Genomic DNA, 15267 nt, shown 5'->3' with positions numbered 1-15267 from the left:
GCAAACAGTGCTAAGCAAAGGTCTCCACCCAGGTATTTCTAATTGCTTTGTTTTGTATATACCTCTGTTTTGGCTAGTAACACATGCCTGGGTTGGGGGGCTTTTCTTTTCTTTTCTTTTCTTTTCTTCCCCCGAGACTGTATATACTCTTCTTATCAGTTAACCCAGAGGAAAGGTCACTGTTACACTTGCTAATGTAAAACAGTTTATTACAACGCGACGATCGATTATGAACCAGGCCAGCCAGATTGATAACTTGGGTCCTTTAATGGAAGGCAGTAATGATGTGAGATCCAAACGCAATAAATTGTGACCATTCCTTCCCTCCTATCAAGGCCTCTGTAATTCTGTTGTGTGGACACATGAATAAAGAAGACCATACCACGTTCAAGACTTTTCTTCATCTGGTTGCTTAGTCCCAGCTATCACTTTTCTAAAATTACATGCCATCTGGCACTGTGATCAGGTTTGCCAGGGTGACTGCTGAGCAAATGAAGCAACCTTCCCTGAAGCAGAAGGAAATCAAGCAAGGTGCCACAAAAAGGTTATCTGATGATACCAGTCACAGCTATGCCCTTTTCTTCTGTACGTGCCTTTAACGTTGCTTGTTGATGGAGGGGAAAGAGGAGGCTTGGAGGAAAAGGAGAACAAAGAGAGGGATTAAAGCAAGAAAAGCCGGCATCTTTGGGGCTCTTTGGGGCTGATACTTATGGAGAGGGTGCAAAGGACATGAAGAGGAGCCTGGGCGCTGACAGCTGATGTGCTTGCGTGGGATGCTCAGACCTCAACATCCAAGTGCAGTGGAAAGGAGGTTCCAGTGCAGCGGGGAGCTCTTCAAGCCTCACTGCCTCGGCACAGAACTGTCTCCCCTTCAGCAGTTCCTTGACGTGTCCTTAAGTCTGCCACACGTTAGTCTCCATGAACATCAACTGCTAAAAACCAACCCTCTTACAGGAGGCTGCAGTCTCTGGCAAACCACGCAAGAACGCTAACCCTCTGAATTTTCCAGCCTGCCCTCTGCCAGAGATGACTGTTTCTGTAGCAGATGCAGCAGAAGGAAACGTGTCCATGCACCGGCAGCTGCAGTTCAGAGCCTGATATCTTATGTAGCTCAATACCTTCCTTCACTGCGAAGCTGATGTTAACAGGCACTGAATTGGGCTGAAATTGGTAACATGCTATTTTACCAATTCTGTTGTAAGGACGGTGATCTCTGGAAGTTGTTCTAAACCAGTAACACCTTCGACCACCACAGGAAGACCAAGCTAATCCGTAGGCTTGCTTCTGTAGCAAAGCCAGCTTAATTGAACCACCTAAGAAGAACAAGTAGCTTTCCTGTGGAATTGTATCGCAGCTCAGTTCCACGGCCTGGCTTATTGCAGGGTCCCACAACAGCACCGCGCTGCAGCAGGTAGGAATGATGCTTTGAAGGGGTAGGGAAGGGGTGATTTGGCAGAGTGTTTCAACCGGGTAATGCTTCTCAGCGTGGAACTTCGTCATGAGTCTGTTATAAGGTTTTATGGGACCAGCTACATCCATAAAGGCCACGCACCTCTTCACCGATGAAATTATACCTAAAGAGACTTTATTCTGTATATTTATTATGCTGTGAGGCTTTATACAACATACCTCAATTTGCCTTTGCTGAAGCAGAAGTTGTGATGAAGCAGAAGTTACACATGTAATCAAGGCACCAAACATGAAGACAATGCTCGATGAGGCTAATTATTTTTTCCTTATAAAGGATAGACACATATTTCCGCGTACAGAAGGTGTACGGAAGATATCCAGTGGCTTTTTTTTTTTTTGAGCATGGTAAGACACAATTTCAAAAGAATTTACTTTAAAATCTCTCTGTTGGGAAGCACTTTAAAAAAAAAATAGACTTTGAAGTTTAATTTTTCCTTTTTGATTTTATTGAAGCCCGATACAAAAGCTGAACAAACATTTTAAATATAATTAATACTAATAACAGGTGACATTAAATTAACTTCTTAACGTGGAGAAAAAGGCAGAAATAGCGCCCTTTCATGTTGTTGGCTCTTAATGCTTCGACCCTGCCAAAACATCCGATAACAGAAGGAGGAAATTTAAGATATTTTCTGGTCAGGACTGACCCCGAGGGCACCCCCCAGCAAGGGGGCACAGCCCGTGCCCCTCAGTTGTGTGCCCAGCTCCGCAGCGGAGCCCCGCGGTACGAGTTGCCGCTGACACACGACCCCACATAGCCCCGGGCGGCGTTTCGGCGTTTCACGAGGCGATTTTTGTTAAAAATAGTGCAAAAACGGCTGCGGGGAGCGCTCCCCTCAGCCCCCGGCCGCCATCTTCCCGCCGCTCTCCACAGCTCGCCCGCCGCCCTGCCCGGCCCCGCGGGGCGCCCTTCGCCCCGCCTCGGTCACTTTTCCCCGGCTCCGGGCTTCCCACCCGGCACGGCCCTTCCCCGGCGGGCCGCTCCGGGACAGGGGGGACGGCGGGCACCGCCGGGAGCCGTCCCTTCACCGGGGGTAAGCGCCGGCTGCGCCTACAGGTCCCGGCATGCCGCCGCCTCCCGGCCCCGGGGCCGCCGGCACCCACCGCCGCCCCCATTGTGCTCCAGCCGGAGCGAACGGCGCCGCGCTCCGCTCGGGCTCTCTCCCCCCCCCTCCGCCTTCCAAGTGGTCCCGTCCACAGCTCCGCTCGGCGCCCGGCGGAAGGTCCCATCCGTGGGAAACGGGAGGGGCCGGCGCGGCTGGGCGAGGCGAAGAGCGGAACGGAGTTCTCCCCCGAGGCCGGGCTAGGCGCTGATTAGCGCGACGGACGACCAATAGGATGTGGGAACCGGGGGGGGAAAGCCAATGGGAGGGACGCGGGGGCGGGCCTCTTCCCGAGGCCGGGGCGGCGGGTGCCGCGCCTGCGTAGGGAGGGCGGGGGAGGGGGCAGGAGGAGGAGGGGACTACGTCGTGTCCCTGTGGCGGCGGCGCCCGGGGAGGGTCGGGCTGGAGGGAGGGGAGATGGAGGGGGCGGCCGGGCGGCTCTGAGCGGGGTGGGGAGCCGGGAGCCGGGCCGGCAGGGCGAGGAGAGGCGAGGGAGGGCGGCGGAAGGGGGCTCGAGGCGGAGAACGAGCGAGCGAACGAGCGAGCGGCCGGGGCTGGGGGGCTCCCGCCCGGCGGGGCAGGATGAGCCAGGAGGAGATCCTGAGGAGGTTCATCCGGCGGGTGCAGTCCATGAAGGACACGGACCACAATGGGGAGGACAACTTCGCCTCCGACTTCATGGTGAGGGGCGGCCGAGGGGCGGGGGCGGGGGGGTCCCGGGGGGGCCTGGGCGACCGAGGGGGGCGAGCACCGTGAGATGCCGTCGTGTGGCCCCCGAGCTGGGCCGGGGCCCCCCACACTCATAGGGGTCGGCTGAGGGTACCCCATAGCTGGGGGGGCACCCCCATAACCGGGGGGCTGGCCCCATAACCGTGAGGGTACCCCAGTAACAGGGGGCTGGGCCCATAGTGGGGTTATCCCTATACCTGGGGCTGGTCCCATAACCGGGGGGGATCCTTATAACTGGGGGGGTTCCCTATAATTGGGGTTGGCCCCGTAACCGGGGGGGATCCCTATAATTGGGGTTAGCCCCATAACTGGGGGAGTAACTGGCCATAACTGGCCCCTATAACCGCCCCCCTGGGGGAGATGAGCCCCCGCTCCCCCCCCCCCCAGCCCCTCCCGAGGGGGTTGCTCGCGGTGAGAGACAATTAAACGGGAGCCCCCCCAATTAAACAGGAGCCCCCCAGCCCCGTCCTTCCCCCAGCAGATGAAGGGGACAGAGGAGGCTGGGGAGGGGGTGAGGGGGAGCCCCTCTCCTTGCGGGGCTGTGCGGGGCCAGCCGGCCCCCCTTGTCTGCCCCTTTAACACCCCCTGCTCCCTCCCAGCAGACGGGTTAAATGCCCTGAGCGTCCCTGGGAGGAATATTCCCCTTCCCTTCCCACCGTCTCCCCTCGCTCCCCATCCCCCATGGCAGCCCTGGCTGCATCCCTCGGCCTTTCTTCCTCCCAGCCCAGCCCAGCCCAGCTCCCCGCCAGCCCCTGCCCAGCGCGGCCGTGTGCTGGGGAAAAAGGGGGGGGGGGGGGCGTTTATCGGCGGATTTCCCCCCCTCACCGAGTCCGTTTCCCCCGTTTGATCGGGCTGGGAACCCGCTCGAGGTGATCCGCCTTTTGAATCGCACAACGATTGGGATCGAGCAGCCCCTGTTAAGTCCCTAAACAGCACAGAAAGCCCGGCTGGACCCGCAGGAGAGGGGAAGGCGAGCACCGCGCATCCCCCCCCCCCCCCCCCTCGGACTCGCCTTATTATTATTATTATCCTCCGGCGCTGTTTGGGATCAAACCCCTCTGCCAGCCTTTGGAGCTGTCAGCCTTCCCTAATGGTCCGGGAAGAACAAAAAAAAAAAAAAAAAAAAAAACGGGATGGAAATGTCGCATCGGGGCTGCGGATGTTGCGCAAGGGCTGGGAGAGGGCTGCGGGAGGAAGCGGGGCCGGGGAAGGGCAGCCCCGGGCCACCGAGCCGGCAGGGGCTGGGGCAAGCCCAGGGCAAGCTCAGGGCAAGCAGCCGGCCCGGCCCGGCCTGTGGGAAAAGCAGGGGGAACGGGGGAGCCGGGGGGCTGCGCCCGAGGGGGGGGCACAGCTCTAGGGCAGCAGCATCCTGGGGTAACGGGGAGGTTTAGGGATGGGGCAGAACCCTCATTAAGGGATGGGTTTAGCGATATAATTGCTATTAAACGCACGCTGACATCTAGCACTGGGGAGTCTGGTTCACGTGGACTAGAAAGGGTGGCCTAGGAAATGCAGGGCTTCTAATATCTCTTCTGTTAAACGCTGTGTGTATTAGATCTGGTAATCAGCTGCTACCATTTCGGGTCTGAAACGTAGCCTAACGTATGCAGTTGGACTGTAACAAAGCTTAAACAATAGTTTTGTCATCCTTTCTCCTAAATAGTCCCCGCTCTGCAAGGAAAAGTAGGTTTGGTTTCTGTTCTGTTCCTGACAGCGCATTGTTTGTGCAGCTTTTGGCTGTATAGTCGTAAGCTTTCCCTTTGCTCCAGTCGAGCAGTAAGGAAAGAATGCTGCTAAAAATGGGAAAACAGGGTCACAGAAACCAACTAGTGAGGCGTTCCGGGAAAAAGGTGTGTTACCTGCAAAAGTGTTGAATGCTTCGGAAAGAACTGCGTTCAAAATTTCTTTTGTGCTCTTAACGCTTTCTGTTTGCAACCCGCATGCTGCTTCTGCATAGGAAGTCATAGGAAAACCAGGAAACCGGGATGCTGCTCTTTGACAGGAATGTTCCCGTCAGTCTCAACGTTCACCTGCACGTACCAAAGCAGATACAGATTAGTGTAGCAATGAGAATCGTAATTACCAATTATTTTTCACTAAGGGCATGTCATTTTTGCTGTTGTTTCTTGTTGTTTTTTTCCAGACCAATGCTTAGATACTCATTAAAATGATCGGGGAGAGGAGGAGAGATGAAGGGGGTAAAAAGCTTCTGTATTATCTTTTCTGCAGGTTCCAGTAGTGATTTTCTGGGGAGGAATGATGTTCTCATTTAAGCGCAGGATGTATTGTTGCTGCAACGCAACGGCAAGTGTGTAGAAAAGGAATTGCTGTTACTCATCGCTTCATTTCCAAGTCAAAATGGAATCTAAAAATAGGAGAGGAATACTGAGTGAATGCAATTGAAAACAGTTCTTTATTTTCATGTCTTTATCGCCTTTGACTGCGTTGAGTAGTTGACTTAGAGAATTATATTTAGGACCGAGTGAATGAACTGAAGGTGCTTGATAGACAGGTGCCATGGAGTTCTGAAGAGGTGGCAAGAGAGCTACAGCTGTGTGCAGGTAGGCTCTGGTTGCCTGAAGGCTTCTGATTAGCCTGGCTGAATATTATTGAAAGGCCGTAGCTTAGATAAGTGTGACTGCTACTTAATAATGCCGTTGACATCCCTGAGAACATGCTCCACTCGGAAGGTGGAGAGGTGACTTAATTATTTATTTTCCCGCCTGCAAGATAAATTATATAGCGTAGGCATCAGTAACGAGTCTTTTACTGGCAGTCAAACGTATTTAATTTTAATTAGTTTGCACTGGAAAGTAAGCAGGACTTTATTAGTAGATCACTTGAGTATTATGGGTGCACACAATAAGGTGGAAATGAAGTGTGTCGTTTGGCAGCAAGGTATCGCTCGTTTGCCAGTGGGTCTTGCCAGTGAGCACACGTCTGTGGCTCTAGGGGCAAGTGGGCATTTCCTAAAGTAATGCACCTTAGGTATGGTTAACGTGTGGTTAAAGTGCATCGAAGCTGACACCATTATTAGGGCAAAATGGAGTACAGATTGCTTCCTCGTGGTGTTCTGTGTTGTGTCGTGCGTTGTATTGTTGTGTATTCACAAGCAGCCTGGTCTAGATTCCGGATTCCTGTAATGAACGTGTCTCGTCTCAAACAAGGATTGGAAATCAAAGGTCCACGTGGAGCAAACAGTTTTTCCAGCTTCCAGATTTTAGGAAGACTTCTGTAAATACTTTCACTGGTTTACATTTAATATGTTCATAGCTAACACATTTTTTTTTCTTGTGTAGTCGTCCAACAAAAGCATTGTTGCATTGCTAAAAAAAAAATTGCATTGCTATCAGTTCTCTGATGTAGATTGACATTGTTACAGTACAACTGAAATATGAACAGTATGAAGCATTTTGTTTAAAAAATCAATTTTTTTTCAAATGTTTTTCAGAGTATAACAATTTGACCTACTATTTTGAGTTACACCCTTGGAGAATCTGTTTTAATGGAGCACAGAGAATGGCTGAAGGTGTTTCTGGCTTCTGTTTTGGGTATTCTGTAGGAGACCCCTGTCTGTCTTCTGTTTAATCCATCTAAGCTCTAACTCGTAGGTTTTGAGATATTGAAGGGCTTGATGTGCTGTATTCTGAAGTATGAAAGGGATTTTGAATGGGTCATCCATTTGAAGCAGATAAAAGGTTGCCTTTATGATAGGTGTCCCTCTTAATCTCTTGGTTGTTTTATTTTTTGGATTTTTTATTTTTAAATACTGCTGCCTCACTTTTTTTTGTGTGTGTGAAAAAAGGGGAGGTGGGATGTGCTTGACTTCTAAAATACCCGAGACTATTAAAAATGAAATAATAATCTAGGCTACTCTAAAATACCAATCAAGATGACTGAGATATGTAGTAAAAGTCCATGTAATAATGATAAACACGCCATGGATTTTGTTCTAATTCTTGTACGGTCTAATACAGCATTAAAGAGATCACAAATAATACATTCAGTTTCAACCATAGCACTTATGAAAGACCCTTCTTAAAAGCTTGTCTGTATATTAATGTGCATTTGTGTGAACTTTCTCAATTCAAATACCACTAATGTACCTCTGGTGTATCTGTGAATGTATTTTTCAAATTTATAGAGCAAGTACACAATCAGGAAAATTAGTGGAGGAGGGTAAGAGTACTATGCCTCCAAAATTACATCATCAATTACTTGTAAGTTCTCTTAAAAATAAAAAATCAATGTCTATATGCTTATTTTTTATGTTGTTTTCTAGTATTTACTTACTGAATGAGTTCCATGCTCGTAACATGATCTGAAACATGAACTCTCTGCTTAGGCTTCTTCCTCTGCATTGTAAAACACACGGTGCCTTTTGAAGAGAAATAATTTCTATCTGCTAAGGCTCGAGTAGGAAAAACACTTGCGTAGAGTCAGCTAGACTTTCAAAAACAGGTTAACTGATATATATATATATATATCAATATATACATATACACACACACACACATGTACATATATATATATGCAAGATTTTAAAAGCGATTGGTGTAAAAACAGGTTTGGGGGGAAATTCACATAACCTGGGGGGATTTTGACCAGCCATCACCAGTTCTGAGCACTTGTCTTCCTGCGAGAGTGCTCCCCGGGTTGGTGGCCTTGGGGAGAAGGACCGTGAGCGTGCGGTGCAGCGGCACGTTGCGAGGAGCTCTGCTCTTACAGCTGTGCAATGGGGCACAGGCAGCTGGGGCACCGCTTTGAAGGGCTTTCAGCCTTAAAATTTCAGAGTCGAAATTGTCTCTGGTCTTGTCGGTCTTCCATATTAGGCATTACTTTGAGTGTTAATGTGTTTTTGAAGTGTATTCCTGCTAGCTGCGTTTCATTGACTGCTGTCGGTTCGGTCGGGGGTGTGGGGGGAACAGATTACTTCATTGTGAGCAATGCTAAGTCATACGGGCCGGCCATAAAGCTCCATTTATGTAGGCTACCTCTGGCTGGAGCAATATGACCGAATAATATTTTCGGTAACCCTTAACTTCAGAAGCTTCTGGAATTTCGTGAAACGCTGTTCTTTAAGTGTTACACAAAACGCAACTTTCTATGAACACCATTACATTTAAACCTTTTTTTCCTTTTGTCGTCTCCTGAGGAAACGAGTGCTGCTGCTGTTGTTTCAAAGATGCCACTCTGAATTTTCCTAGGGGTGCCTGAATACAACGGCGAAGCTCCTGTAGTCGCCCTGGGGTATAAGAACTTGCGAACTTGGCCTAAAGTTGCCGTTGTTCTTTCAGGCAGATGAAACTAAAACAACGCGGTTGGGCAATGCTCTGGGTTTTGTCAAATAACTTGCGTGGTAATAAGCTCTGTTTGCTCAGCCTCTGAAGACAGCAGTATGCAAGTCTCCTGTTCTTATGTTCTGAAGGTTCGTGTGCTCATTTTGGGTATTATTAAATTCTTCAGGAGAAGCAAGTGATAATCTTGACCTTGTACCTTGTGGCATACTGCACGCATCCTAAATAATTTTAAATGGTGTGTCAACTACTTACTTAGCTTTTATTATGATCTCAGTCCTGCAATAATTTTGGTGTGTATAAATATACATATATATATGTACACATACATACATGGCTATATGTAGATAGATGCATAAAGAGAAATCCATAGGTACATGTCTCAGGTGGCCATACTTCCTCTATGCTAGGCTCTAATCTATAGGTCTGTAGCTCTACATATGTGCAGATACATGTGTATATATATTATTGCACTTATATCTATATAATTTCTGCAGAAACAATTTATATTACACAGAAACAATTTCTTGTTTTGAGGTATACGTAACTAACCTTAAAGCTCTGATACGTTCGGGGTGTTTTTGCCCTGTAGTGTTACTGCGAAATGTAATTTACCAGCTCTGCAGCCCAGGAGAGGTTAATCTGAATATCTGCTTATCTAATGTGCGTACATTTGCTAATAGGAAGTTTTTGATAGTTAGTCCAAAGCTTTTCAAATTCATCTTAAAGGCATTAATTTGTCACAAACAGAAAACAGTGTTTGATTTTCTTCACTGTCAGTATATAAGACTGATGGATCTTGTGCTGAAGGGACTTGCACTGCTCTAGTAGTGCTGTAATACGTTTAGTATGTAGGGCACTTCAGCGCGGGGAGAATAGTAATGCGTTTGTTAGTGCTGGGGGAAGACAAAAACTGTAGTAGTGCCTTGAGTACACAATCTTAGAACTGAAGTCAGAGCCTAGATGACGATTTTCTTGGTTTCATAAAAATCCCCTTTACTTAGGGAGAGGCATCAGCGTTAAAGGTCAGATGTGGAATTGAGTAGAGCATAAGTTAACGGGTAGAGGAGAAGCTGTTTGTGCTGCTAGGAGGTACAGCGATTGTATCCTGGTGTTTTCCCTGGGCTGGTGTCACTCCACCATCGCTATGGTCATATGCGTGCAGTCTGGGATAGCTCAGCTGTGCGTATTTGCCGTAAGCGAGGCATGGATATGCGTTTCCATTACTGTTAACTAGTACGTGAAAGTTGGAAAGGGACTGAGCTCCTTGTTTTCCTGCTTCGTCAGACAAAAAAACTTACCAGTAGAAACTTAACTCATTAATTTATTTCAGAGAGGTTTGGTCAGAATGCATCCGTGGAAGGAGAGCGCTCTGATCCCGCTGCCGAGTTCTTGATCCGGAACCAGGAGTCACGGGGAGCGCTGCATTGGTGGGTCACTGTCTCAAATCCTTCTGCACCTCCCAGGAGCGATGCCGTGTTCTGACCCGGTGCCACCAGGACAGTACAAGAATTAAGCTAGAAGCCTGACGAGGAAAGCTGAGAGCACAACAGCAAGTTAAGCAAAAGATTAGCAGGAGAAGAGCATGGGAAGCCCATCCGAGTTTAGGACCGTCCTTCTGGGCTGGGAATCATTGTTTCATAGTATCTTTCAATAGCAATGTCAGGATGATTGAGTCACTGTGAGATTTGCATGGAAAGTTACAGCTTGTATCTCAGAGGGCCTCTGCTAGCTACTCTTTTGCCATCCACTTTAGCCGTGTAAGAATTTCGTTCATTCTAAAAAGATAAGGTAGAAAAAATTCCCCAAAGGTACCGGATAAATAGAGGTATAAGTGGATGACCTAGTTTGGTTGACCTAATTTTTCCTGTTATCTTGCTACAGACTGAGATTTTAATTCCTTTAAAAGGTAATTTTGTTGGTGGTAACCACTTTGTGGGAAGGCTTACAGCCATCGTGGCTTTAATGGGAGTACCTTGTGAAAGAAAAGCTTAGAAATATCAGCTGTAAAAAGTAGCAAGCTGATGTAGCCAGTAACTTCAAGAAGGAAAAATAACTAGCTATTATAAGAGGACTGAAGCTATGAATGATGTTGTCTCATGAACTGAGAGGTCCATGAGAACAAAGGAACAAAACAACTAAAGATAAGTTTCATTCATTCGGATTGCTAGAAGGAAGCATCAGCAGTTTTGAAGGAAGTTCTGCTGTGATACTTCTGACAGTTAATTGTTTTATTTATTTTACTCTGAGCTCCCTTAATATAATAAAACAATTGAATTGGCCAGCTTTATTAATGTGCCATGGGCAACTAAATGAGGAGACTGAAATTAGTAAGTGCTGTATGAATTGGTTGTCGTGTTCAGTTTTTAGTTCACTAACAGAGACATCCAACACAGTTAAGTGGTCATAAGCTTATCCATGTAATTTGGGTTCCTTTCTCTTTGGAGGAAGAGTTATAGCCTTAGTTTTGCATATGTTGGAGAGCAAGCCTTGATTCTTAAATCTAATATATCTCAGTAACATTTAAGTGTGTAGTGCTACTAGTTTTGGTGTCTAAACTAATGGGCTGGAAAGCGTCAGTCTCCTAAGGGGTAATTAACTTAGTTAAAGCCATATTGCTTTAAAGAACATATGCACGACTTTAATCTCTTACTTAGTTAAAATACTGAACTTGCAAATTTTAAACAAACTCATCTTACATTAACTTCCTTCTTAAGTAGTCTTTTAAGTTCTAGCTGGTGGTGTTTATTTTTCTAAGGTTTTCAGTGTTTCAGTAATTTTTCAGTGTTTCAGTGGCGTCCTCCTGAAATATTTTGTGTCTTGTTGCATTTGTCTAGTGGATCTGTCTTGTCTTGTCATTCTTATTGGCACATGTGGATGACATCTGCTTTTTCTTTTTATCTAAAAACACACAGATGTCTTGTCCCCTTTGTGATCGCAGGAAACGCAGCTTCTGCATGGATCAGTGAGATTAAGAGCAGTTCTTATTTTGGTTCTGGAGAGGCAGATGACCATCTCTCAGCTGTGCAGCAGGGCTACAATGGAAACGAGGGGTCAAGACTTCTTATTCGGGACAAAGCTAACAAAGGAAAATCAATGGGAGGCTGAAAAGATTGTGGCCCATGATTGGCATGGCCTGATCTTCTTGCTTTTGTTGGGAATGGGCTGTTAGCAGTGGTAGCAGAGATGTACTGTATATATCTGCTGTCAGGTCAATACTGGGGAGGAGAACTCCATTTCTTGTGCTGAGCTGGATGTCTGCAGCTGTATAGACAAGATTCTAGTCCATGAAAGTTGGGCTAGGCTTCAGAGACCAGTAGGCATGACTCCAAGCTACTCACCACCTTTGAGAGTTTCCAGGGGCAGTTAGTCCAGAATTTTTAACTTCTGTTCATTGTTTGATTTCCTGGATAGATGTTGTCTTTCCCTGCTGTTAGTACGGCATTATTCTTAACTGATACTTCCTCTGCTGGTACTTGGAGGACACAGCTGTCTGTGAACGACTGATTCCCAGTTCAGATGATGTTATGTGGGTGTCCCGACCTTAAGTGTTCAAGGGACTTGCCACGTACATAATGCGACATGTAGAAATGCCTGACTGCTGTGGGAGCTGCACAGCTCTTGAGAAGCACAAGTGGTGTTCCCCACTGCTTCTAAAAGCACTTTGTTCCACTCCGTTCCTAAGTGTTTCACTTCTTATTTGACTGCATTTGACTCTCTAATGCATAACCCTGTGGTGGAGCAGTGCCTTTTTTCCCCAAGGCACTCGGTGTCCTGGTAACACGTATGGTGCCTGCGTATAGCTTCCTCCTCGCACAGATTTTATTAGGTTTGTTGCCCAGTATTTGTTCAGTCTTTGCACAGAACTGAATAATTGCCATAAAAAGCTCAACAAACAACACAAGTGATATGAATAGGGCACTGCACTTAGATCATGGCCACCTTGGATTCATGAGGTGGTGACTGGCTGCCTTGGTGGTAAATGCATTAGGTTTTGCATTTTTTGCAGTGTACAGCTTTTTTTTTTTAACTGATTTTCTACATGTAGAAAGGCAGTCTTAAATCTTTGTTTATTTTGTACTTCAGTCTTTGCCCTCCCGTATAAAAAACGGGATTGCAAGTCAAAGCTCAGCTTTCATTATTAGTTACTGCCTCTTACATATTCTGATAATTTTAGCAAGTAGGTAATTGTTAATTGAAATGAATACAGTTGTCCTGTAGGAGCACTCAAGGGAACAATTTAGCTCAAAATAAAACTGGAAAATGAAGCCCTGTTCTAGAGGGAAGGGTATATGTAGGTTAGTTTAACTGCTTCAAGAACCTGGGAATTCCTGCAGAAATGAATTTATTCTAAATTGCCTCTCGGGCAGCAGCCCTATTGCACAAACTGTTAAAGGAAGGAAATAATCTGGTAGATATTGCGAGTCTCCCCAGATCACTGTAAGTATCTTTTCTTTCACAGGCTTTTTTTGAGACTTCCATTTTTGGCAGCATAGGTGGCTACCCAAAGATGCGTTGATTTTTATTATGACCAGACTAAAATGTAAAACCACTTCTAACTTGTTTCCTGTGAGGTAGCATAAATATAGCTGCGTGCGAATGTGAATGGAGAAAAATGGCTATGATTTTAGGCGGGTAAAGCACTTGAGCCACTCACTGCAATTGATTTTTAGTGAAGAAATGCCTTATTTTTATAAAAAGTTTTATTTTTCTGTTACTTCCACTCTTAGCAGAGTAGGCCCAGAAGGGGGATGTGTGACGTATTTTGCTTTCTTTAACAGCTTTTTGCTATAAAACTGCTACACCAAAGCTCTGGGCACAAGTCAGTTTTTCAAGCTGAATGTTCTGGTGTAAGTTGTTGTTAAGCTGGACATTGCGCCTGACAGTCGCAAATCAATAATCACAGCCTTTTTATATTTTTCTTTGTAAGTGGAAGAAGTTTTTCAAAGGCTATTCCATAGAACTGCTGTGGGAATTACCATGAAATTGTCGTAATATTCTGCAGAAACATTGCACCGGATGCTCTTTAAACTGGTGCCAGATATTTTCTGAATATTTTTATTAAGATGATGAAATTTGACCTTTCAATTCTTTTTTTAATTATAGTGAAAATGCTGCCTCCAAGTTATTTAGGACTTCAACTTACTGTTTCTGTTGCTCTGAAAAAAACAGGTAGAAACCTGAATACATGAGACTGTGGCAGAGGGAAGAAGCCTAGCTGTGTTTTTACAAATTACATGAATCTGTAGCTTGTAAATAAATTATTTAGACTGAGAGACCGCTAAAACTGCAAAAATGTGCGTATCATAATGTCAGCAGGCTGTTGCCATAAATCCATTTACAAACTGCCATTTCCTAAGGGGAAATATTTACTGTTAAAATGCTAGCTAATTCTGTGTCCAATTCTAATACAAAATATCCTGAACGAGAGCTCAGATTTGGCTGTTTATACGTTATTACACATGACAGCATTTTGGGTGCAAAGCTATAGCAACGCATCCTTCGAGCATTTAAAAAAGCATCGCGCTGTTTAAGTTGGTGATTGTGTGAAAACGAAGGCAGCATCCTGTTTGTACAGCCGTATAGCATACATAATAGGCTTCCCTTCCTGTATTCTTAGAAAAAAATGCTCCATGGCTGGTAAAGCAAGGCAGTATGATCATCCCGTGAAAAAACTGTGTGCGTGTCTAAAACCTCGGTGATTATTACGTTGTACTTCTGGCTCTTACGGATGAAGATAACTTCCAAACATGTTAAGTGTGCATCAGGCCAGGGTGCATTTAAGTTGAGAAAAGCAGTAGCAAAGTAAAAAGAGAATTCAGTCAGGGATATAATTAAGTAGTGAACTGACTGACTGAGAGAGAGACAGTACCTTTGAATTAAATGCAGCCGTGGTTTTGGTCAGGTGAAAGGGTCTTGTAGGGCTCGTCAGGGGGTCACTGGAATTAGTTCCAGTAAATAAATGTAACAGCGAGTTCCTTCTTGCATTTCAGTGCCTTGTCCTTTAGGTGTGATGTGGCTGCAGTAATAGCACTTCAAAACCTGAAGTCATGAGTTCCTTGAATTGTGCTCGTGTAGATTTTCCAGCTGCCGTTCCTTGCAAACTCTTCCAAGAGAAGTGAGAGTCACAGAATAGTCAATATTTACTTACAAGATTTGTATGATTATTTTTTCCTTTTTCTGTTAACATAACAGATTCCTGCTAGTGTGCTGGTGGAATTTATTGTTGACTGGCAACAACTGAAAACATGAAATGCTCTGTTGATAGGAATGTAGCTCACCAGTTCTACATGCTTGAAGTGAAGATTCGTTTGGATAGAGCTTGCGATTTTCTGTACTTCCTGTGTTAGGTCAGCTTAGTGGGTATGTGAATGTCACAGGGAGTGGAAAGTATATAAAAATAATGTAACTTATAAACTGGGCTTGAGAATGCCTCCAGAAGAAACAGTTTGTGGGGGAACGTAGCTTATGCCAAGTGTGTACTTTAAGGGCATCTCCAACAAAAAATTTTCTTCTGTGGCATGGAGGAAATGCTGGTGCTTGTGGGCTTCCTTTTGCATTCATCTACGGCTGTCTCTTGATTTGTCTTGAGGTTGTTGGATCTAGCTTCTGAACACTGTATAAACAAGATACCCTCTAGGAATTGTACATTTCTGTCAGCCAGCAGT

The 15267-nt window shown here is 45.8% G+C and overlaps 1 protein-coding gene across 1 annotated transcript in view; it reads left to right on the top strand.

Annotated features, from left to right (window-relative positions):
• Nucleotides 1-2968: 2968 nt before the first annotated feature.
• PTPN12 (protein tyrosine phosphatase non-receptor type 12) overlaps nt 2969-15267 on the top strand; it is a 75545-nt gene continuing 63246 nt past the window's right edge. The window contains exon 1 of the mRNA XM_080575326.1: nt 2969-3254. Within this exon, the coding sequence (XP_080431452.1) occupies nt 3156-3254 (99 nt within the window). The 5' untranslated portion in view covers nt 2969-3155. The remainder of the gene's footprint in view (nt 3255-15267) is intronic.

This window comes from Anser brachyrhynchus, assembly GCF_964034855.1.
Source record: "Anser brachyrhynchus genome assembly, chromosome: 1".
In the NCBI taxonomy this organism is placed as follows: Eukaryota; Metazoa; Chordata; class Aves; order Anseriformes; family Anatidae; genus Anser; species Anser brachyrhynchus.
This window is presented reverse-complemented; position numbering and strand designations above follow the sequence as displayed.